The 26,001-nt window shown below is 46.9% G+C and overlaps 1 protein-coding gene across 3 annotated transcripts in view; it reads right to left on the reverse strand.

Annotated features, from left to right (window-relative positions):
• fgf13a (fibroblast growth factor 13a) overlaps nt 1–24,891 on the reverse strand; it is an 85,479-nt gene extending 60,588 nt beyond the window's left edge. For 2 of the 3 annotated variants that reach the window (XM_047022556.1, XM_047022531.1), the window contains exons 1-2: nt 22,455–22,728; nt 21,991–22,159 (exon numbers count right to left, since the gene is read on the reverse strand). In XM_047022556.1, coding sequence (XP_046878512.1) covers nt 21,991–22,039 — 49 coding nt within the window. In that variant the 5' untranslated portion in view covers nt 22,040–22,159; nt 22,455–22,728. Of the gene's footprint in view, nt 1–21,990; nt 22,160–22,454; nt 22,729–24,246 lie in introns of those variants that run through there. The other variant, XM_047022539.1, reaches the window with a different exon arrangement.
• Between the last annotated feature and the right edge of the window lie 1,110 nt (nt 24,892–26,001).

A 26,001-nucleotide genomic window follows, 5' to 3' on the forward strand; every position in this document is an offset into this window, starting at 1 on the left:
TTCCCATTTCTAATGAGACATGTAGACTCCTCTGGTATCAGCTCCAGCTGATAAAGCCAATCTCACCACGTCCACACCTCCACATCCCCTCCAGCCTTCGTCCCCTTGCCTGGGTTTGGATAGTGGACTACTAGGCGGCTATTGATTACCTATCTGACAGGCATTACTCTGGACGCGGAGCAACATAAGAGCTCATGTTGAACAGAACCGGGCCTTGTAGCCTGTCGAGATGACTTTCCGCCAGATGAACACCACCACTGAGTACAGTGGAGCAAGACTGTCTACAACCCAGATGGAAACTGTCACCAAGCCAACCCTGTAGCCTTCCATCTTGAGAGGTAAACTAGCCAAGACAAAACCCAGGGAGTCTCCATGCACAGCACCCAGACAGGAGGAAATGAGTGCCATTTGTCAAGTCATTTGCAAGGGCCAGAATGAAGAAAGGCCTGCAACAAGTCTAGCAAACAAACAAACCCCATTCTGTCAGGAGGTCGATGAGTGTAATGGGGAGGGGGGGGGGGGGGGTAAGACTTCAACTGAACCATGGAGGACCGAGCGCTGCAAACAAACAATAGCCATTAGTGCAGGCTTTCATCAGGCCACCTCACCAAAATGAACCATTAGGCTTCCTGTCAGGAGAGAAGGAAGAGAGACGAAGTGTGTCTGGCACCAAATATGCACGGAGTCGCAGACAATCGTTTATTTCCGTTACCAACTCACTCAGGTGCTGTGTCTGACTGGAAAAACAGGGCAAACTGTTCGTAGTACTGCTGTTGGGCGGAGGTGGGACAAAAGAGGTTCAAATAGAGTTTAGACTTTGCTCTGAACCCAGGTGAAGACTGCAACTGGTGGAGGAACAGGATAGCCCTCTGATGAATAAGACATGGGTACAAAGCATCAGGGTACAAAGCATCAGATAAAGTGCAACCTGGGTTCAAGGACCTGTGTGTGAGGGGGCATGGGGGGGATGTATTCAGTAACTTCTTTTTCTGGAACCCATAGCTTTCACGGCTACACAGAGCCCATTACACACTTTGAGAGCCCAACAGGAAGGACTACAGCGAGAGAGCGAAAGCGAGAGAAAGAGCGCGCCCGCGAGAGAGAGAGAGAGAGAGAGAGAGAGAGAGAGAGAGGAGAGAGAGAGAGAGAGAGAGAGAGAGGAGAGAGAGAGAGAGAGAGAGAGAGAGAGAGAGAGAGAGAGGATTTAGCTCTCCTCCATTGCATGAATTATTCAGCCAGGCCATCCAGACATGTAACTGTGTATCTTTCATGAATACCTTACACAGTGCAGCTAAGCTAACACTGCTGCCTCTCAGTAACAGTTGAGGAGGAGGGAGCCGGAGAAGGAGAGAGAGTGGAGGTATAAAGTGAAACACTGGGGTCTCCAGTAACATGATAACATGATCACGTTAACAACTGACATCTCTGAGCAGAAAAGGAGGGAAACAACGAGTGCACAGTAGCTGTCTCCTCTGACACTCTTAAAGGTTTAATTAAGGATCAAACTCAAACTGTCACTATCAAAAATAAAGCGGAAAAAGGCTAACAATATTTATATTTTGGGATATATAAGTCAAACCAGGACAGAGGCCAACTGCTGTTTTTTTTGGTTGAGAGTGAGGGTCAGCCTTCAGGGAGTACCCCAGTGACCAGTCAAGAACCACTAGAGCTACAAATAGAATGCCTCATTTCCCCAGGGTGGTGACCTGTTATTTAAGGGAGGTGCTTTTAAAGGACAACTCACATACTGTACAGCAGCACCAGGAGAGTTGTGTGTGTGTTGAGTGTTTTCTTAGCCTGGTCATGTGTGTGCGTATGTGTGAGGGTGGGTGTGAATTTATGTGTGTGTGTTTGTGTAAGAGTATTAGAGTGTGTGTTTGTGTTTGTTTGTGTGGTACGAATAGTTGATGTCCAACACACAGCGCCCCCCAGGCTGGGTTTACTATCTGCTGTTTACAGAGCATGATCAGAAGGATTATTGCTTGAGACAGCTGCTCTGCACTCTGTTATTACAGACATACAACAAGTGGCAAACTGGAACGACAACACAACAAGTGAGAACAACAGCATAAAAAGGTGAAAATGAAAAGTTGTCATGCCCTTCCTAATCACACAGACAGTAAATCCCAACAACAATAACTGTAACCAGGCCAGAGGACTGGAAGGTAAGGAAAACAAGGTTCTTTCCTAGAACTCACTGTAAGCTATATACCATTAAGGTCTGTTTCACTGGGCTTCTAATTATAGTTAGATATCATCTAAATAAAGGTTGGTTACCATGAGCAGGGCATTACTTTAATGACATTTACTCTGGTCAGAATTCAGGAAGCCTTCGTTCCCTGTCTGAAGACACTGTGATGTCAGAGAGCCAGACAGACAGCCTGAAAGGCCATTAGCTGAAGTTGATGTTTACCCCGTCAGCATGTTTACAGAGAGAGAGAAAGAGAGAGGGAGAGAGAGAGAGACGATGCAGAGAGAAGTGATATATGTTGAGAAAGAGAGAGAGACAGAAAGGCATAGAAAAAGACAGAGACAGGGAAAAAGAGACATGTAAAACATAGAGACACTGGTAAATAATAGCCACAGTGCGTACCTGCCACCCTCTAAGGACTGCTCCAGAACAGCCTGCGTGTGGGGGAGGGGGAGGGAGGAGGATCTGGGGGGAGGGGTCTGGCGGGAGGATCGGGGGGGAGGATGAGGGATGAGGTGAGAAGCAAGGGAATAACTGGAGAGAGCCCACAGGGAGTAGGGTTTTGTGGAGCACTTAGCAGGCATATAACAAACATGTTAGCGAAAAGGGGATTTTTACCGCTCCAGCATCATTGATCCATTTATTGATTCAATTATTGAATTTCTTGATTGATTATGCAAGTGTTCATCAGACGGGAAGTGGGAAGGTGTCCACACACCCTGCAGAAAGACGCTCGGTTACTGCTGCTAACTGCTAATAGTCATGTATGTATCCATTATCCGTGTACGAAACCAAGTTTCTATGGCAGCAAATCATTTATAATGCTATTTGGCCAGAGAGACAACCAGTCAGTCAACCAGCCAGCCAATTATCCATCCAGTCAGTCAGTGTATACATTAGAATAGGTCAGGTTCGTGGAAGAGTAGGCGCCTCAAAGCATCAAGCAGCTGAGAGATGTCACTGATAATCTCCATGACAACAGCCAAGGAGTTGGGGGGTGGGGGGTTGAGGGGGGGAGCGGATTCAGAGGTTGCTGCATGGAACATGACGATGTTACAATGTTGAGTAAGCTGGCTTGTCCCCAGGGTCCTGAACCGTCTGAGCCAGTCTATATCTATTTAATGGGGAACAATCCCATCAATTAGGAATGAATTGGTACATCATAGGTACCTTCCAGAGTGCCTGTTTGTTGATTAGGTAAGGGAAGTCCATCTGTGTTCAAAATCCCAATGATTACTGACAGGTTAAGTGCTAAAACATGGACGTCTCTCATTACTGTACATCTGCTCTCCTAGAAACCAAGATTTGGAGTGCACCTCAAACAAAACATGTACACTATCACTGGAAAATGAGCAGGACATAAACCATGTTCGCACCTTCTTTGTGAAATGTTAGACACTAGTAACTGCAATTTGCCCAGATTTCAAATTAAGTCAAAATCCGACTTGACTCCCAAACCTCCTGCTGAAACCACTTTGTTCTTGTAATGTTCCTCTGAAGTAGAATTCTTGTCAGTTGGGATTTGTTTATGTCATGTTGCATATTTGATGTGCATGAACATGCACAAAACTGCTATTTGTCAGTCCAATTGACAAGCACACTTTCATGTTTACCTTTCACTACGAAACTTAAAATATATTTGGGTAAAGATTGAAAGTAATCTTTGTGTCTGCTGAACCTAAAGTAAAGACCAAAACCCTTGAAAGTTTGACATTCTGAGTCAAGGCGGACATTTTGTGTCACTAATGAGCTATCCGGCTCATCATTCATCTGTGCAACAACATCACTGGCCTTTAGTTTTTTACGCTCAATCGGAGAGTATATGGGACACAAATGTTACACTGCCGCACAAACCTGATGCAAATGTCGCAGAGATGTCGAAAGAGAGAGAGATAAAGAGAGAGAGAAAGAGAAAATAGAGATACTGCATATCGACAGGACGTCCATTTTCTCCAGTTATTGTGTCTGTAGTACCATGGGAGCAGATGTCCTATTCAGTAGATGAAATTACACTGAGAATAAACCCAAACTGGTCCGAGATTCATATACATCACAAAAGCTCTCCCCCGGATGCATGCTGAAGGCCTCACTGCTTACATGAGCCTTCTATGACCACCAACACTTCACGGCTCAGTTAATTACTTGATTATTGCTGCGCGGAGGCATAGCCATCATTAGGACAGGAAGAGATTCTGGAGTTAGAGAGTAAGCTTAGCACAGCAACAACACCCACCCAGTCTTCAGCACCGTCTGTCTGCTCGATGTTCTGGGGGTTTGTTCTAGAGGGTTCTAAAAGGTCCTCCTGGTGTAATTCCTCCAGAAGAAGGGGTTGGAGTATAAAGCAGAGGGGGAGTGAGGGGAAAAAAAGTGTTCCACTGCCATTTCACGGGTGCCCGCTGGCGATCCGGGGGCATGGAGGCATTAAATTGTTTAGGGAGGATGTTGTTGTTTTTCTGCTTGTTCCCTACAGATGTTCATGGAAGTCTTCAATCAAGAACCTTATTAATGTCAGGGCAGAGTTCTCCAGTCCCCTGTGAAAGCAGGCTGGAGAACAGGGACATATGGGGGCCAGGCAGAGTATGGATTACTGGTTAAGTTTACTGGTTACTGGTTCACTTTCACTCACACACACACACAGAAACATGTTAACACCACTAGGCACTAGGCAGAACAGACTAGGAGGTGCTGTTATGCATGACTAGCTGTCTCTGTCCTTCATTTGACCTAACATACACACAAACACACACAGAGAGACATATCAACACATTAGGGTTGTTGTCATACACCCCAAAGGCAGTATTCTCAAGCATAAAACACCTCTATGTCACTGAAATTCCCAGAATCTAACTTCAGCACAGCTTCACTTATTGCCGGCATAAAAGAAAACAAAAAATTGGGGGCCAAGCAGAACTTTACTGAAACACTGAGCATTGTGCCATGTGTTCCCCGCTGTCCAGCTCTATCATAAGGTCTACTGTACACTGTATTTGAACTGTATTTCACGAAAAGAAGGCCTGGGTTGACAGGTAGTAAAATGCAAACCGAGAAAAGGAGAGAGAGAGAGAAAGAGAGAGAAAGAGAGGAAGAGAGAGGAAGAGAGAGGAAGGGAAAGAGAGAGAGAAAAGCGGCAGCCGCCTCTGTAACAGGGGTAAACAACAACAAAAACAGCATCATAGAAACAATGTTTATGTTGTGACTGCTTTAATCGACCTCAATATCATTACCTGTGGTGTAATAAAGACAAACAGGACAGTCGATAGCAGCCCACTAGGGCCTACACCATCATTCTGAATCTAAAAAAGAATTCTGTGTGCTGAGGGACAAGAAAAGAAAAGGTTCTAAATCAATATTTCCAACTGAAAGAGCAGCAAGGTAAAATGCCATGTGAAGTCCGTCTGTGCTTGCCTGCCGCCCCCTCTCCCTTTATCCCTCAACATGTCACACACCTGCTCCTCGGGGGGGCCCTGAACACACTCTAAACACCCCTCACAGCCCCCAACCACACAGCCACCTTAGCAGCAATAGGCACCCTTTTGAAATATGACACTCCTCTCCACAGCGTAGACCAAAGGTCCTTCCCCCATCACCTCTGCCTCCCCCTCTCATTGCTCCTCTGCCCCTCTCCCTTGACCCTCAGCCCTGGGCCATACAACGGCACACCCTCAGAGGTGGACGAAGTCTTTGCCAAGGCCATGATGACAGCTTAGCGACCAATCAGTGAACGCTGTGTTTTAGGTGATGCTCAGCGTCAGTCAGGGGCCCACTGACTGGCCCCAACCTCATGCCCTTGACTCTGACAACCATAATAGTGACGCACCGGGCTTATGACTGAAGCAACTACGCCTTCGAGCGAAGGCTGGCTGGTGAGGGCGTCGGAGGGTACACAAGGCCAGTAGCCATGCATACTACAGGCCAGAGAGCTGGAGAGCTGAAGAGAGCACAGCCAATCAGCATGGTTGACCTTGAGGGGGGGGGGGAGGGCGGCGGGTAGTGTTTTGTAGCTGTCTGAGTTGGTTGGTCGGCGCGTGTTGGAGCCTGCACCAGAGCTGCTGAGGAGAAGGAGAAGACGGAGGAGGAGGAGTCATGAAGATGAAGGCCATGACTCAGAGAGCAATCACAGCAGATGACTCTGTGCCGTAACAGTTGTCAGGCGCTATCAGTCTGGCCCAGCTTTGATATACGGGGAGGAATTCTGCATGAATAACTTCCTCTCATCTTCCCAGAGCACCACCACTGCATAATACTGCTTCCCCCGGGAGGGAGGGAGGGAGGGAGGGAGGGAGGGAGGGAGGGAGGGAGGGAGGGAGGGAGGGAGGGAGGGAGGGAGGGAGAGAAAAAGACGTAGGGAGAGAGAGAAAGGAAAGAACAAAAAAAAAGAGAGTTATACACCCACCCCTCGTTTGTTTCAGCGATTACACATGAAGAACACAAAACACACACATACACACACACACACCTTGGACTCACAGAAAGTGCAGTATCTGTGTCTGTTATATCTGAGAGCTGAGCTTTCCTTTCAAAAGAAACTATTCAATATCAATTAACAACTGCATACTTTAAAGAGCTATGAACTTTCAACTGAAGAGTTCACTATCTCTTGTCTGTCCCCCTACCAATGGCAGTGTCTAGAATAGGCAGAAGTGTGACATCACACATCCACGGGCAGCGCGACTTTGATGTTTTTTTTACCCCCATGTAAATTAGACGCACCAGAAATAGCTATTTTGTCAGCTCCTTTCTATTTAGATTTGATGAATAATTCATCTGAAAAAATGACAGGTGATATTTGAACATGAGCTCATCGCATCTGGACAGATTTCAGAGCTGTGTACTGACAACACACACACAGTACCCCCCCCTCCCCACACACACACACAGCAACCAAACGCACACACAAACATCAACCACACACAATGAACAGGCTAGCCTACATTCTGACCTACATGGGAGAGATATGAAGTGTGTGTGTGTGGGGGGGGGAATTGTGAGGACACTTTTAAGCACCTCTCTGTGTCTGCGGTCTCAGAGGAGGTGGCGAGCCCTTCTTCTCTGACACAATTAACCGAGCCCACTTAGCCAGGCCCATTCAGAGAGCTGGTGTGTGACAGCGGTAATCCGGCCTCCCCAGCCGACGCCCAGCCAAGCAGCCACTCAGGGCTCAGCTGACGGCACGCTCGCTAACTTCATTTACCCGGTTCACGTGCCGGTGAGCCAACTAAGAGCATGGCCTGATGGGTGATCCCCTCTCACAGTTAGGAAGATGACAAGCTGAGCTAGGGTATTAGCATAATAGCATGGACTGGAACCCAGGCTGTCCTGGGCTAGGGTTAGTGCGTCAACAGGCTGGGTTAGGGTTAGTGTGTCTACAGGCTGGGCTAGGGCTAGCGTGTCTACAGACTGGGCTAGGACTCGCTGGACGTAGTCTAACCAGGTTTTAATTAAATAGATACAATGGTGGTTGTAGTGTTCTGTATGGCTATACTATTTCATGCTGGAGAAGGCTGTAACTAGGTTTTGGTTTACGTTGTATATGGATCTAGACTGGGCTGTACTATACCTGGCTGTGTTATGTCTGGCTGTGTTATGTCTGGCTGTGCTATGCCGGGCTGTGCTATGCCGGGCTGTGTTATGTCTGGCTGTGCTATGCCTGGCTGTGCTATGCCGGGCTGTGCTATGCCTGGCTGTGCTATGCCGGGCTGTGTTATGTCTGGCTGTGTTATGCCGGGCTGTGCTATGCCTGGCTGTGCTATGCCGGGCTGTGCTATGCCTGGCTGTGCTATGCCGGGCTGTGCAAGGCACCAGTCTGGTCCGGAGTGGGCCGGGGTAGACTCCCCATCGCAGCTTATCCAGCCGCACCCAGAGGGCCTGTTATTTTGGGAGCATGAGCTTGTTGAGGGGGGGTGCCATGACAACATCAGTGCTGCTTAAGCGGCTTACATTTCCTCAAGCACTCCTAGTGCACCATGGAATCTCTGCCCTCACCCTTGCCCCATCCCCCCACCCCGACCTCTATCGAACCTCCATCCCTGCTCCAATATCACAACCCCTGTGTGATGTCACGGAGGAGCATGTGACCCTGGTGCATACATGTCAAAGGGTCACCAGCAGTTCATCTAGCTGAAAGGGAAAGCCAATCAGGCCTGCAGAGGAGAGGGGCTTGGAGGAGGAGGGATAGAGGGATGAGAGAGAGAGAGAGAGAGAGAGAGTGTGAGAGAGAGAGAGAGAGAGAGAGAGAGAGAGAGAGAGAGAGAGAGAGAGAGAGAGAGAGAGAGAGAGAGAGAGAGAGAGAGGAAGGGAGGGAGGGTGACAGGTAATAGACACTTGGGTCCCAGATGAGTGAAAGCCCCCTTTATCTCTCTCTCCTACACACCGACAGAGGCACTTAGCGTGTGCTCACACAGAAGTGTGTGTGTGAGAGAGAGTCTGTACAAGTGTGTGTTTGTGTGTTTTAGAGAGCAGAGAGTATTCCAGAGATTGGAGTGTACATTGCATTCAGGTGAGATTTTGTGATGTGCACTCTCGTTCTCTCCTGGTGTCTCTCACTTAGGACACCCGATGTGGAGTGTGTTGTGGAGTGTAGGGCAGGAGAGGGTTAACAGCAGGTTGTAATGTCCCCCTGCTCAGCTGCCTGGAGCCATGGCCCTCCCCGGTTATTAACCCCCTGCCCCTCTATTCCCTCCCTCACCCCCTCACCCCCCACCTTCACCCCTGCAGGCCAGCATGTATACGCCAGAGACAACGCCATAAACTCCCTGCTGACATACAGCATTACTACCTCGTTGGCTAAAAGAGTGCCATTAAAATTGACACCGAACACGGAGGGAGGGGGAGTTAAAGAGCACTTTCACGTAAAATAGCACATTATGGCTGACAGTCTCTGAGAGGGATCAGTGTCTCCACAAGTGGAGCCCTCCATTCCCAGTTACAGATGCATATCCATGCGCTGAACAATTCTCTGGCAATGCCAACAAGCACTAGTTAACAATCCCCCGTATCTCTCTCTATAGCGCTGCATGACCGTGAGAAACGCATGACTCCTTTCCTCCTTCCCTCCTTCCCTGCTTCCCTCCCTTCCTCCCCCCCTCCATCTCATACAACCTGACACCCTCTGAGAGGTCCTCTGAGAAGTCCGCCGCGCTGTCTGTGATAAAACCTGCGCAGAAGACTTCAGCGGACCCCATGGGGCTGTCCTACTAATGCCTGCTAACAAAGTGACGGTCAGTAGACCCTCCTGGACGGGCGATGCCTGCTCCCGTCCCCAGGCCCAGCAGGGAGAACGGAACAAGTCATTAGCGGGCGGCAGCGGGCGGAGATCACTTTGCGAAGACAAACAAGATAATTAGCAGCAGTAGCAGCCCTTAAATACGCTCCGCTCAGAATAGTTTAGAAAAGCGGCTTGGAAGCCTCAACAATCCTGTGATTATGCTCAGCATAGATTTTGATTCAATTTTTTCATAAGAGCGCTGAGGGGGAGGGGAGGAGGGGGGGGCAATTATCAGAGCTTAGGTTCACCAAGGAAGGAGAGAGCGGAAACACAGTTGTACGCTACACTGTTCGACTCTGAGGAAGTTAACAAGAGATAGAACCCGGAGCTAGCAGTAACACACTGCTAAATAGTGCTCTACCCACCCTAGTTTAAGGTTATGTTAACATTCTAGCACACACACATACACACATTCAGCAGAAGCTCAGTGGTGATGCAGTGATAATCAGCACCGTCAGTATCCAAGAGGCAGATTTGTCTACACAAACACACACGCACACACAGTTTAAAACAGGAGCAAACAGTGAAAAGCGCCCCTGCTCCCTGTAAACCTGTTCTCACACTCCCAACGTTTGATCTGCTTCCAAGTCTACTAAAAAAGACAGCCAACAGAGAGGGAGGGAGAGAGAGACAGAGAAAGAGAGGGGGGGAGAGAGAGGGGGGGGGTAGAGAGAGAGAGAGAGACAGAGAGAGAGACAGAGAGAGAGACAGAGAGAGAGAGAGAGAGAGAGAGAGAGAGAGAGAGAGAGAGAGAGAGAGAGAGAGAGAGAGAGACAAAAGGATGGGTGCTGCATTCCGTCACACACATTCCCCTTTTTATCACTCAAACACACACACACACACACACACTCCAGTAGGGCCCGAGGTGTAATTCACTGTGGTGTGCACAGTACTGGGGCAGCAGTCATCAATCCCACCACAGGCTTGGAATATAACCTTTTCTCCTCATTCCTCTCCGTCTAAATAAATCATGAGTCTCCAGTCTCCGCATAAGCGATTCCTTATTGCCTCTACATTTACATGTCACACAAACGCCAGTGTTCATGACGCAATCCTCTCTCTCGATCCCTGTCACTTCTCTCCCCTCTCTCTCTCCCCTCTCTCTCTCTCTCTCTCTCTCTTTCTCTCATTCATACACAAAGACACAGGGTGGAGTGTTTAGGGGTTGGTGATGGTTTCCCTCATGGAGCGCTGTGGGAGAGGTAGATGCAGGTTTTTCCAGAGAAATTTTCCAGGATTCTAATGCAGGTCAGGTCATTCCCAGCAGCAGGGTTTGCATTAACGCAGAGTAGGTACCAGGCTAGCCTACAGGGCTAAACAAACCCATATTCTGTAACCGTGTGTGTGTGTATCTTTTCCCAAAGCCAAGGCAGGTTGGAGAGGCAGAGCCACTGGGAGGAGAACACATAGGAGCTGAGCGGCCATCTGTCCCTCTGAGCTCTGCAGCATACAGCATGGCACACACACACACACACACACACACACACACACACACACACACACGCACGCACACACACACACACGCACGCACACACACACACGTTTCATGCCCAAATCTGCACCATTCCAACACACACTTCCTTGCTTCCGTTGCACTCCCACTGGCCTTTGTCCTCCCATCCTGCACCAGGACCACAGAGCAGCGGCCATGTTTGGAGCTCCACAGTAAAACCCTGACAGTCGATAACCATGAAGGGCTCTAAAGCTTTACAGCAAAGGGGGGTCACTTTCCTTTGTGTGAGGCATGGAAACCATTTTGTGGCAGAATGAGCGCTGCACGACGCTATGATGGCAAGTGGCGGGTGAGAAGCGCGTGTGTGTGTGTGTGTGTGACAAACCTGGAGGTGTGCTCCATGGGTGGTCTTGATTGTCACCCACCCTTGGGGGGCGGCTCACAGTCATTATCTAGCACACACAGTACACTCACACACACACAGTACACACACACACACACAGTACACTCACACACAGTACACTCACACACACACAGTACACTCACACACATACACACACACACACACTCACACTCACACGTTATCAGCGCCCCCAGACCCCTATTAGCTGAACAGATGAAAGCACAGCTACCTCATAATGGTCCTTATTTGCTGTTTCTCCCCTAAACGGGGTTGGCTTTTCGCTTGGTTGAAAAGACAAAAAAACATTTCAAGACCAGTTCAAAGGCACAATGGCGGCTGAAAGAGCAAACCAGTACACACACATATCACACCCAAACACACTTGTTTGTTTCTGAGGGTTTTCTTCTCTCAGAAGTCTGGCACAGCGCAAGCTTTAGGTGCGATGGCTGACTGGGCTATACAGAGCAGGTGTGAAAGCAGAGTTATATTTTGGAACTCATGGCGCTAAAGATGCTGTCTCTTCATCACAAGAACAGTGCTCACCTCGGGCTGAGTCTCTCACAGCCTCATCACCGGCGTACTCATCTCCAGCCATGACACATACCACAATCACACAACGGGGACGACCTGAATGAATCATGATGACGTCATGTAAGGACATGGCATACTGATAAAAAAAATGACTAAATGTAAATGTAAAAAGGCTTCAAAATGGCATCAAACAGCCTTTGGAGGAGGACAAGATGGAGGGGCGTGCTGACGTGAAGGTACGGAGAGCTCCGGGGGTGGAGAGAAGAGGCAATGTGAGGGTTGAAATGTCTCCAGTGCCCTTGAGGACCCTGTGAGGCCTGTGTGCCTACCCAGGCACGGTCTGTCAGGGTCTCACTGCCCTAAGATTCCTACCGGCCCACAGCAAACCCTCCTGCAGGCCCCAAGGCTGCTCTTGTTTACAGGCAAATACTATAGACTAGCGAATAAACATTGACAGTACGAAACTACCTACAGAGAGATCAGTACTCCTCTTCTCTCTTAGGTAAATGTACTCTGATGCGGGTCATATACAGGAAGAAAACAGAATTGAAAGAGAGAGAGACTGTGTGTGTGTGTGTGTGTGTGGAGAGAGGGGGCAGAAGACAGAGCTGCAGCACACAGCTAACACTCTATCATGTGGCTGCTCTCAGGGCACCACGTCGTCTTGTGAAGACTGGCTGGCTCCAACACTGCTGAGCCTCTCTATCACACTCACACACACACACACACACATTCTACATACCGGTGGTACAAAAGCACACACATAAAAATTCTTCGAACCTCAAACAGTCGTAAACCCCCAATTAAATCTGCTTGTGCATATTGGAACCCTGTTGTAATCCCCTACACCAAACTTGGGACTGTTAGTGTCACACACCAGATGCCTGCAATTCTGGTCGACAGTGAGACACAGTGGGACACAGACTGCCATGCTAATCCTGCTAGGATGCTGGCATGCAGGAGAGCACACACACACCTCTGAGTGAAGATGAGAATCATGAAAGATGTGGAAGGTAGCATGGTTGGAGGTCACTGTGCCCTCCAGCGCACGCAGTGAAGGAATGGAGATCGCTGAGATAGGTGTTTCTTCCTCTGAATAATACAACACACCGTGAACACACACACACACAAACGTGCAGTCTGCAGTGCGTTAGGAGTTATGGGTCACCTCCTGAGGAGAGGGAACAATGGGGCAGGTTGGAGGATTGGGTCAGCGGAGGACCAGTAGCTTTCACCATCAGTTCATCCAACCACCCCCCCACCCCCCCATCTCGAGACTCCACCCACCTCAGGTGCAACACCACCTTATCATGAAAGATTTGCCATGATATCAATCTGAAGGGTGATACAGTGAAATAGTGTTTAGTCAGAGGTACTGTCCTAATTGAACACGGTAACCTTTGAAGCAGTGCTGGGGTGTTTTGTCCTTAATGCATGTAACCTTTTCAGCTCGCCCACAGCCCTGCTCATCTCTTTTATGACAGTCAGTTCTACTGACAGGGATTACTGTTACATCACGACTGATCTCTTCTGCGAGCTAGGTTTCTCTCTCGCTCCCTTTACGGCTCTCTCTGTCTGGGTCTGTAGGGATGTCGGACTCTCTTTTTCTCCTTTGGCCTCTGTCTCTCTTTCTCGCTTCCTTCACTGGCTTATCCGCCACGTTCAGAGTGATCTTTCACCGTGGTAAAACCTCCAATGACATGACTAAATAGGAGGGGGATGTGTGGACACATGGTCCCTACTTCTCCCCCTCTCATTCTCTCACCCCAGTGTTATCTCTCTTTCCCACTTCCTCATTCTTCCGAGACGTATTTCATACTGCATTTTAGTCTCTCACCCCTACCTGCACACACCAGACAAGCTGTAGTCTAATTCAATTCCTTCTCACACAACCATTTCACACAGCCCAGCCTCAGATCCTGTTGGTCTCAGACCCAGCATCCCCCCTCACACGATCCAATCCGCTCTCACATCACCCCTGGTGGAACACTCCACACACCGACCCCCACACACGCTTCCTCTCGCGCACATGCACACACTTCAAACATTTCTCTCTACACACACACACAATCTCCCTCACAAACACAGATATATACACACACACACACTCAAATCCCCTCACACACCAATCTACTACCCCCTAGGAGCCAGGGGACTGCTCAACAGCTGCTTTCTTCCGATCCTGAGACTCTACCTCTTCTACAGCCCCTCAGTGTAATCACTAATCCAATCCCCCTCTCTCGATAGGGGCCCATCTCTTGGGGCACACGCACACTGTTTGTGCTGTTTGTGTGCGGGTTTGTACTTGTTTTGAGTGTATGTGTGCGTGTTTGTTTGTGTAATTGTTCAGAGTGTATGTGTGTGTGTGTAAGGGTGTGGTATGTGTGTCTGCATGTGCATTAGGTGTGTGTGTCTAACCCACGGCCCCCGCAGTGTGAGGATCTGTGAGGAGGGAACCTCGGAGGCCCTCGCTGACTGAGGGCTCCTGCGCTCACTGGGGCTTTGTTGCCGTGGCTGCGTCTCATTATGTAAATGATGTCTCTCTCCTGAGAGAGAGCGAGTGAACGAGGCAGGCACAGCCGTAATGCTTGCCACTCCAGACTGTGTAAAATCGGCTTCAGGGACCAGCGAAGGATCGCTGCTATATTTAGAAATCATCCTCACAATGTCTTGTTTTTTTTTCTTCACCAAAACAGAAGGGCTTGGTGCCGTGTAATACTCTGTGGCGTGCTGCACATTCACACCACCATGCACACACGCAGTCTTAATCAGGCAGCTGATAACCATCAGTTGAGCTGAGTGATATGGCCTTTATCACTTCATTTAACCCATTAAGCATCTATGTAAATGTTTCACTTTGTATGCAGTCCCCATCCTCGCTCTTCACCCCAGCTAAACGAATAGGTCCTTATGAGTAATGGAACTTATGACAGACTGAATCATGTTTCATACTCAAGCCCCAGTTGGGTCAATACTTGGCAAAGAAATGCTTTGAATATGGAACTGTCACTCGGAGTAACCTATCAAGAGACGGCCCACAGTTATCTGACCTGACTTTTATCATAATTCTTCTTAAGAGGTGTCTGTGGAATAGGACAATTATCCCCTCCTCTTTAGATCCCTCTCCCTCTATCGCTTCCTTTCACAGACACTCAGCCGCTCACACTCACACACACACAGAAAAAGTATGTGTTTCATGTAGCCATGACTAACATAGTGATCAGCTGGTTTGTAACAACTACTGTCATCTGGTCACTACCGCCCCCCCCCACTCCCCACCCATCCCCTTCTCCGCCAACTGTCCCTCCACACATGAACGCCATGACCCCTGACCCCACCCGCCTGTCAGTCACCTGTGAGCTGCAGTAGGACTCAGCTCAGCAGTGCCACGCCTCAAGGGAGTGGCCATTTCTGAATTAATGAAACTGCTATTTGGAGAGTGACCCACAGATCAATGAGGTCAATAGCATTAACCTCAGAAAGGCTTGTGGTGCAGGTGGGGCGTGATGGGGTGGGCGGTGGGACACTGTAATTAATGGCCCTAAAACTGCTTACTCCCGTCCCCGGTCCCCTCCACCAGCATGACCTGAGAGGATTGCTAACCAAGGCATGGTTCGGTGTCTCTCTCTCTCTCTCTTTCTCTCTCTCTCTCTCTCTCTCTCTCTGCCTCTCTCTGCCTCTCTCTGCCTGCCTCTCTCTCCCTGCCTCTCTCCCTGCCTCTCTCTCTTTCTCCGTCCCAACCACCAATCAAGCTAAACTACACGGTCAGCTGTCATGGAAAGGCTAATTTGCCTTGTCTATAGAAGGTGTTTGAAGCCATGCCAAGTGCTAATGGTATATATCTTGGTTGTCTTTTACTCGATGCGAGTGCTGGCACGATGCATTGGCTGATGGGAGCTGATTTGAAGTGCCGCTTTTAATGCGCTGGTTAAATGAGGCTGGAGAAGGAAGGGAGGACCATAATCCTGTTAAAACATCAGCAGCCTCCGTACACGCCAAGGAGATGGCTGCCTCACACTCTAACGCACAGTTGAGTGATCAGGAGCCCTGGGCTGCTACTGGAGCACGTTGCAAATGCCAACATTAAGGCTAATCTCTGCTTCAGTCTCAGGCTGCGGGCAAGCAGGCTGGCGCCAAAACTCAGGCTAACACTCAAGCCAACACTGATCTCAGGTGTCAGAACGCAGGCTCACCGGGCTCACCTTCAGGACTAACCAGGTCCTCCGTGTGACAGCCCCTCGCATCCCACTGTGCTGCAGCCTCAAGTCTCCGTTCATTACCACTGGTCCGGCCTTATCGCCTCCCTTTCTTACCTCCCCTTAATCCCCTTTAAAATTTTCACCAACTTTAATTAGTTTGTGTCTGGACAAACTATTAATCCCTGACACAGTTTAAAATAGAGCCTTTTTACAGTAAGTGACTTCTGGACCTTGACATGACGTGGACAAATGTACCATCACTGATGACATTTTGACAAGAATCAAATACGTCTTCTCCCGTCTCTACGCTGCGTAGTCAGGATGTTATTTTATGCTCCACTAGCTTGAGTATCCAGTTGTTTTCTATTATAACCTGAGGCTGATGGGCAATCGCTGACCTTGTCATTTCTGCTTCTGTGACCTCACCCTAAACAGCTGATCTCTACCCATGCTGGGCAGTGCTCCACTCCCTAATTCAACAGAACATGTCGGAACACCAAACATTACAAACATACAACGGGTAGTATGGATCACAAGTCACAGCAGCCTACAGTAAATCCTCATGGGTACATTTGCGCATAACGCTCTCTTTTCTCCCCACCAAGGCGTGGAGGGCACGCTCAATGTTAAGAGCATGCTCTGGTTCTGATCTAGCAGGAGCATCCCCCCCCCCTCCTTCTGTCTGTCAATATCTCTGATGACATCACCAGAGACACCATCATCCCCAGGGGACACACACGTCACATTGTCTCAGGGGGGCTGCACTTCACAGACTCTGCGATGACGTCCGGGATGGTGGGCGTGCTATTGTTAGGGGTTACCACCGAACAGAGTTGAACCGGGTTCCGCCAAAGGCTGTGTTGGACAGCTGAGCTGCTGCAAGCCTCCTGGCTGCAGCTCCGAGAGCCTGATCCTTCATGTTCCCCTGGACTATTAGCATTGAGATTAGGGGGATTGAGGCACACCTGGCGGAGGTATTACTGAGGGAACTGTTCATTCTCCCATTTCCATCAGCCTCGTCTTTTGTGGAGAGCAAAGTACCCTCGTTCGACGACATCTCGTCACAGCCCTTCTCTCACAGCGGCACTGTAAGCACACTTCTCGGCTAAAGTGATCTCTGTCCATCTTTCCAGATGATAGGCCTGTTGGGAACAGTGTCATGGCCTCCAGACCCTCTTGCAGAAAGGACTGGAAATCGTGTTAGACAGCCCATAGCTGTTGTAACCATCAGGTTCAGTATATTGTACTGACACCAGCCAAAGGCACTGGCGCAGAGAAGTACCTACTCAGAAATATTCTGTCTCTGTATCCAGAGGTCGTTGTCATCATGGCTGTTTGATACACATAACCACAATTATATGAGGATTATATTTGGAGATGGGAATAAACTAGCGTGGAGCGCATTTCTGAAAGTAAAACAATTCCATCCCCGCTGTAATCCAAAATCCTGAATTATTGTTTAATCCCACACCTCAATGGGAGAGGATCTATGATGAAAGCTATTACTGAGATGAGAAAACTCAGGTGGACTGATAACTCAGATCATTAACTTGGACTCCTGGAGTCCACAGAAACAGACCAGCAAGCAACACAGATGCAATCCGAACTGATCATCACTGAGGTACTTCCTCAAGCTGCCTCTGGTGCAAAATCACCCAGTATAAGAAGTTACGTTTTTAATCCATACTGTATATCGTTTTGTCACTCTTGGTTACATTATTTAATGAGGATTACATCTGTCCAGTTCCAGTGAATGAGAGGAGAGGAGATGATACGAGAGGGATAAGAAATAGAGTAGACACACTGTAAGACAGTGCAACACAGAAAATGCCAGTACCACACAGTCGAGTCTAGAGGGTTACGTGACCTTGTGCGATTAGTTCTGTAGTCCAGCAAATGACAGGCAGAATCCTGTGGGCTCCCATAGGACGGTCTTACAAAGCCAGTCACCTCTGGGAGCTGGGGCGGATTACCAGCAACCTGACTGACTAGCATCCCAACACCCAGGAGTTTAGAGATTTTACGGCCAGAGGAATGAGTGAGCTGCACCAGAACATTCCGCAGCTCTCTGGGGTCAGAGTGGATGTGAGGACATGGAGGCCTTGTGAGAAACAAACTCCCTTCAATAAACAAAAGATACATTTGATTAAACAAACCAACATTAAGAAAACATCCAAATTATAAAAGACTCTCATACTGTACAGTCCATAATATAATATTTAGAATTCCCTTCCTTGGCTTCTGAAAGAAAACAATTGACTAATATCATGTGAAACCACAAACGAGTCCACAGCTCACCCTGAGGGGGCCGTTTGGGTGATGTCACACTGTTGAGTAGAGCTCTCCACAGAGTGGAAGAGGACAGGGCAGGACACAGAAAAAGGGAGGGAGGGGAGTAGGAAAAATGGGGGAGAGAGTCAGAGTTTGAGCGAGAGAGAAAGAGACAGACGGACAGACGGAGGGGTAAGGCAGGGAGAGAATGAGAGAACAGGGAAAAAGGTGGGATGAAATGAGAGAGAGAGGGACAGAGAGAGGGTGGAGGGAAGGTGGGTGGGTGGAAGGGAAAGAGTGTGAGAGAGAAAGAAAGAGAGAGCCTGATAAAAAAGGGGTCGGCAGGCCAAATCGTCCCCATCATTAAGAACGCACCAATCACATCTCGACCCGTCCGTCCGTCACCAAAACGGGGCTGAGAGCGGAGCAGAGGAGACAGCCTCCCCAACGTTCCCCAACATTTGGGCGGATCAGCGGCCGCATGGCGATGCGGAGTGGCAGGTCTCTAATGAGTGGCCTGGGCGAGGACGAGCCAGGCTCCTCCAGGCAGAGCAGCTTGATCTGCGTCAGCAGCACCGAAGAAAACTGACAGGACACGGCACCAGCGGCACGCCATCGCACACGCGTGGTTAACTAGTTAGGAGGCACATGAGTGTGAGACTTATTTTGGCCTCCAAGGGTGATAATGGAAAATTAGGTCTGTGCGTCATGTGGCTCAGAAAAAAGAAAGCACTTTTGCCTTGAACACCTCTCGCTAATGGTCCGCAATTTACCCATTAGACTTTCCTTCCCCAATTGCAGGGCCGTCGAGGATAGACGTACAAAATATAAGACCAAGTCTAGACCATTCCCACAGAACAGCATATGCTTTGTTACAGGGTGATTTCTAACTACTGGGTGACAAGCTAGCCTTGCTCCATCACTCTGCCTCCAGCAGTAGTGTTAATAACAAACCTGGCAGGCCAGCGAGAGGAGCAGACTGTGGAAACACTTAAACAGTGTTTTAATATCCCTATTGTGTTTGCTGCTACCAGCCCCCATCCTATTAGACGGAGCCAGACACTACATCAAAAGATTCTAATGATACTGTTGGGCCTCCGCCTCTTCTGACTCGCTGCTTGTGAGAATAGAGCAGGTGTCTGATCAGTGAGGAGAGGATTGTCATCTTTGTGATTAATGAAGGGACTCCAGATTCCTCTTTGGAAATCTATTGATTCTGCTGTGGCTGGCCTTTGGCTCAATCAATCCCACTGCAAATATGTACGACTTGTGTCCCTGCTCTGCTCTGGTCGGGGCTCTGTATATTAGTCCACTGAAACAGTCCTGAATGAAGAGAGAGGGGGTCTGCTCTTCATAGTCCAGTCCCCTGGGAGGAGCCAATGTCTTGTCTATTGTCTTATGTTATTGTACCGTTAAAGTAAATAAAGCAAGAATGAGTGACCACAGGACTGGGGTTATTAAGAAGTCGCTATACACCCTCTGTCAAATCTGAGCTTCATTGTCACATGACAAGATGGATATGCAGACTAGATTCTGCCTTCATGTAACCACGTTTTTGTCCCGTTTGAGGTGTGTGCAAAGAAGGGGGAGGGGGCAGGCTGTGTCACAGTGGCTTGACGCGACACTCTGTCCGGAGGACTCTGCTTCACAGCAACACCAGGAAGCGAACACAAACTGAGGAACATGAGTTGATATTGGAGGTTTTCTCTTTCTCTCTCGGTATGCTCCTACTAGCACAGGATGTTATCCTATCATATGAAGCAGTGAAGCATGGCCTTTCACTGAGTGAGCCAGAGGATGGGGGATAGATGGGTTTGCTTCTTATCCCTCTATTCTATTAAAGTAATGTTCCTCACCGACTCTACTTCTCGCTCTGGAGAGAAGGACCATCACACCATGCGTTGGTCCAAACACAATACAAGATGAGGGAGACAACAAGTTTTGTCCGATTCTGAAAGAAAGTCTATAACAGTTCCATAGTCTGCACTATTCTTATTCTCCACTTGCACAATCCAATGTCCTTCTGAAAAAGAGATGTTGAGCTGAACTGGGGGAAGAGATTACAAAGATGTAGAGATTGACACATCACTGAAAACAGAATAAAGAGGATGCCGAATAACGGACTCACGCTTCCCCTGTTTTCCCTTGAGACACACTGTGTATTTACATTTCAACATTCACCAATGACAACCAAACATGAATGATACCGACATATCTCAATAACTGAATGAAAGCATGCACTTCTGTCACTGAAAATCAAGTGGATCAGGCAGAAAACATACAGAAGGCAATTGTTCATCTAACCGACCACAGAGATTAGCCTCTTTAAGAAATTGCAGGGCACAAAAATGGTCCAAAATGAAAGTGTTGGTGCCTGCTGTAGCCTAGATCCATGTTCACCTAAGTATACGAAAAAAAGTAACAATCAAAACCATCACGATGAACCTTTCAAATGCTTTGGGTGACAGCAAGTATACCCATTATTTCCCTTCTGAATTAAGAAACATTTAAATCTATTCAGGTTTTACTTACATTTGGACTATTTGCCAGTCCAGTATAACATAATATGTGTAGTCTACATCCTTCACGGTCATACTGTGACCAACTATGCACGTCTAACATTTCAACTCTCAAGCGCTAGGAAGATACCCTTTTCAAAAGGGACATGGATAGGAACTAATCAGCCTTGAGTCAATTGGCTGATGGCCTATGCGTTAACAAGTTCAGATGGTGACTTGAAATCAAATAGGCATTATCAGTCACCGGTCAGAAGTTACTTCATTACAAAAATTAGGTACGGAAATTATTATATAATTGGCATTTTTGCTGTCGAGTTCTGCATCCTGTCTTGATGGTTTTCTTTGCAAGTGATTAAATTGATGTAATGCAATCATCAAAAATATCTGATCAAACCAGTAGCCTAATGTATATATATACAATACGTCAGCACACAAACTGTCATGCAAAACCTCGGTGTAGAGACCACATCGATTAAATCTCGCTGATGTTTCTCTAGCAATCCTATCAACCCTTTGTCTCCATGGCAATGGACAGCCAGTTTACATCCCGAAACAAAGCGCGGGTTGTTGAGACGTGCTGTGACATCGTGTCTGGCCATTAACGCAAAAGATAGCAAGACACATCGTGGACACGCGTCATACCCATGCGTACAATACTGTAATTGTATCAAAACGTGCTTTTGAGAGTCGAGCAAATGTGGGCAAGGTGCAAGCATGAAACACGGAGGGATATTTCAACAGGATGCCAGTGACATTGTTGTTCCACTGTCATCATGTTAAAGCGACAGTGCGACCATTCTCTAATTCCATTGAGGATATTTGCTTTAGAATAGTCTAATAAATTCACTGTTATCTGGACACATAGTGTCTTATGCGATAGCCTACACTACTGTCTGACCAAGACAGATTGTCAAAACAGAAAATATAACAATTATAGGCAGCATGCACATCATAACCTTTGCCCACCATGCTGTTTGACTCTCAACGAGACCAGCAACCCTGTTCTGGGAGAATGACGCGCCATGCAGTGGGCAAGCTACTATTGTTTCCAGAAATCTCAAAGCGTGAGCAAAGGCTGTGCTGGAGATGAATGGACGCACGGTCGCTTTACACCAGCTATTTAGGAATAGAATATGTGCGTTAGGGACTTTGTTCTTACCCTTGGAAGCATCCTTTTCTTCTTTAGGCTTCGCCACTTTTCCGCTCATAGATCCCAGTTTGGATGTGTAATTCCCGATTTAGACAAGAATCGAAATCCCTGTAGTATCTTACAGCCCGTTTCTTCAATGAAATCTTGAACAAATGTAGCAGATGCTGAGATAAGGGTTCTGTAAAAAATAAAGAAAAATGCAAATAGTCTTGTAATTAATATGATTAAAAGGTTAAACAAGTTGTGCAAAAAAAGAAAGAAGGAGAACACTGGAAGCAATAATGTCGAACTTGTATTCGATTGCAAAAGCTATCAATGGATGTATCCAGTTATTGATACATTCTACTCACACACGCAACACGACCGCTGAGTTCACAAACGCGCAAATGGGTTTCAAGTCTGGAAAAACACAAATAAATGTTTCCCGAGCATGTATCCGTCAATATTTTATATCTGTCTTTAAATGGCCTTACCTTATCTCCTCCACGTTTTCTGCTACATCAATGCACATTGATAAAGAAATGCCCTTTCACCATGAATTCCGCTATGTTGCATACAAATACACGACCCTCTCAGCTGTGACAAAGGAATGAAGCAAAAAGCAAAGAAAATTAGCGCAGGGCTTCCAGCGGGTGTCAGTCGACGTCAGAGAAATGGAAAGGGGATCAAATTAAGATCACCTCAAAGAAACTAAACTCTGCGCACACGGGATATATCCCCAAATGCCATCCACGAGCCTACAACCTACGCGACCAGGTTTTATTGTGAAGCTTTATCTATTCCTTTCTAGCATCAGATGTAGGCTTACGCGAAATAAAGGCGAATCAACAGGATCTACAAAGTGAAAACGGTCCTGGAGAATATATGACAAATGTAGGTATGCAAACAAACTGGATTTATCTCAAAGTTAATAACAGCAATGCATTTACGACACGTATTTCATTATGTTGCCGACATGTCCGCTTTCATCCACCATTGTAAAACGTAGCATACATGTTGGACTGGGAGCGCTATGACAGATGAATCAAAGAATCATGGACAGCGCCGTGGAGCAGATTGCGCAGTAATAGCTAGAAAAATGACTTAAATCAATCAATTTCGTATTTTTTCTTCTTCTTTTGCTGGGTTACATTGTGTTACTTTGAGTAGCTTGTCTGTTTCTCTTCATACATGTATGTAAGGTGTAACAAACATCTTCTGCCAGTAGCAGCAAAGTTAATGGTGATGAAAAAGCAAACATTGGAATTAATCAGCATAGACCAATGTGCTTTACAAATGTATCACCATATGGTGTGGGAAGTGTACACGTCAGCACACACCTAGGCTACTTCACGACAATTCAGCTCAGTGACAGACGAAACACTTTATAGTCATAAAACAAAAGTAGGCTGGCTTTTACGCATCCTTTTAGCTATATTTCCAACACATATTTGGCAGATGTCGTTCGTAATTTTGAAGAAGTTAAGCAACTAGATAAGGTAAAATGAAAAAGCAAATAAGCAGTCATGCACGTTTAGGAATTGGGCTGGACAAAATCGAATCCATCCTGGAAGCGCGCTCACCTGGGTGCAAGACTGAAGGCAAAAGACAGCTGATTCGAAACGTGTAGTATCCTACATTTGCACTGCAGCCAACAAATTAATTAATCCAAAGTTTCAAATGTTCATTGTATGCAATTATTCAAAAGTGATATGTTCGTGCACGGTTCCATGGGGAAAGGTAGGCTATGTTAAGTCTGTCTCTGGTGTTGTTTCAATCCCCCAAAGTCTTGAATGACAGATGCGCAGTGGAAGGCATACTGTGCCACTTTCAATGGGTCGATACAAGTTGATCTAACACCGTAAAGGACACTACAAGCATGATTCGAAGAGGACGTGTAGTTTAATGCGCCACATTCAAAATCAACAGTTTACTTCTTAGTGCCTTGAATATTTAAACAGCCTTTAACAGTTGTCATAAGCAACACATTAACTAAGTATAGATAATAACAGTACACCAGGCAAGCTAATATATTTAGTTGTCTATAAACCCACAATGTATTATCTCTACAGTGCATTTAATTGATCTGTAAACGGACATCAAGGTCTGATCTTTAGCCATACTATCGTCCAGTTGGACAATTCACATCGCTATCCCTACCGAATCCATGCTGTACCTCATCAGAATGGACACCAATGTTTTAGTTGGAAGACGTTGTAGTAAAGAAATATTAGATTTATGTCTTGTCAATGTGCTAAATGTGTTATAAAATAACATCAATCTTACCATGTGTTGATAGTGAATGATGGCCTTGGCGAGGGAAGACGAGAAAATGAAAATAGAAACGGTAAAGGTCAGTGTCTATCCCTCATTTAACACATGCGAAATGTGCATAACTTCATGACGGCAGGATCAATTTAGAAGGTAATTAACACCGCTGTAGGGGCAAAATCACAAATAGTTTGGTAAGCTATACTGTTTAATATATCTTCTCCTGTCTTCCTCTGAATTTGTGTCACGAAATTAAGCAACTCCAACAGTCCTATATCACCCCTGCCAGCGTTGTGTCTCATCACCTGGCTCTTGCAGGTCTGTTCTTCCGAGACTGGGGGAAAAAACCCGTAGTGGTAGAGTGTTACAAGATCTATTTGGTTACTATTTTAGGAGAAACAGGACTCCTGTCAAAACTTTGGTTGCATGTTCACGTCGTATACCCGTGGGACAGTTCAGGAAACACTGCCAGTACTGATTCCTCAACCAATGTCGTCAGCCGTCCCCTTTAGGAGACCTCCTTAATTGACATTAACAGATTCGTTCAGTTCTTCATAATCTGTGTAATGACTAAAGGGACGAATTACAATCTGGTGAAGACAAAATACATTTAAATATAAATCCATCAAAAGGCAAACCATCAAATCAGATAGGCTACATGTGTTAAATGAAACTTACAGTAGACAAAAAATACACATTTCACTTCTAAATCTATCTGAACTAAAATAAGTCAGAATTCGATTTTTCATTTGACAATTTGAACATGACTTTTGACCCCTGGAGGGCCATAAATGCTGGTGGAACCCCCTGTGATATATGTCCTTCAACATAGTGACATTTCAATTTTAGGGCAGCTTTTTTTTTTTTACAAAAAATTGCCAATTTGGAAAAGGAAGCTGGAAAATGGACAAATGATTGAGATGAGAATAGAGACAGAAATATGGGGTTCTTTGATAAAAGTTAGTTACACTGTATTGCTGTTGCTGTCACCCATTAAAAAAGATTACATCTCTGTGGTAAGAGAAGAGGGAGCTGACCTCAAATTTGTGTTTCTGGAAAATGGATTTATCTGCCTGTGAGCCAAGTTATCAGGACCAGGGCAGGCCTTCAGAGATGTAGATGGAGTCTGGGGATCAATCGAGAGCTGACCACAGTCACTAGCTGAATAGCTGCGGAATACCATTGTGTATAATACATCGACATGTCATGAGTACAACATCAATCTTTTTTGCAGGTGCAATCTTGCCAGACATTGGAACAACAGGATCTCAAATACAAATTTGCAGGTATCACAATAAGTAATGAACTGCTGAGTGTTGCTTTTGGTGTCAAGCAAAAGAAAAAGCTAGTCGAGGTGAAGCTTGAAGATTGTCTCAGGTTAGTAACTCTGGATCTAAGAAATACCCCAATACAGAGCACACAAGCACTGGACCCCTGGCACAAATCTGACCTTTGACCTCCACCTCAACTCTGTCCCTGTCTCTCATTAATTTGTTTATTAACAGTTTATTAAAGTTTGTTAAAAGATAAATAAAGAACCAGTTGGCAGGAATCGTCACATTCTAAGCAAGGATCTTACAATCCCTCCAGTCGGTTGAGAGTGGTTCTGGTGTGAATTCTCCATCTCTTTTTCAAGTCCAAACAGAAGTCTTCACACCATTTCCACTCCGAGGACCGTCAGAAATCCGGCAGGCGGGGCCCAAGCATGGAGGGGGCGCCAGGCTGTGCCTGGATGAAGAGCTGACATGTTCAACATCCACAGAGGGACTG

The sequence above is a fragment of the Hypomesus transpacificus genome, chromosome 1, assembly GCF_021917145.1.
Source record: "Hypomesus transpacificus isolate Combined female chromosome 1, fHypTra1, whole genome shotgun sequence".
Classification (NCBI taxonomy): Eukaryota; Metazoa; Chordata; class Actinopteri; order Osmeriformes; family Osmeridae; genus Hypomesus; species Hypomesus transpacificus.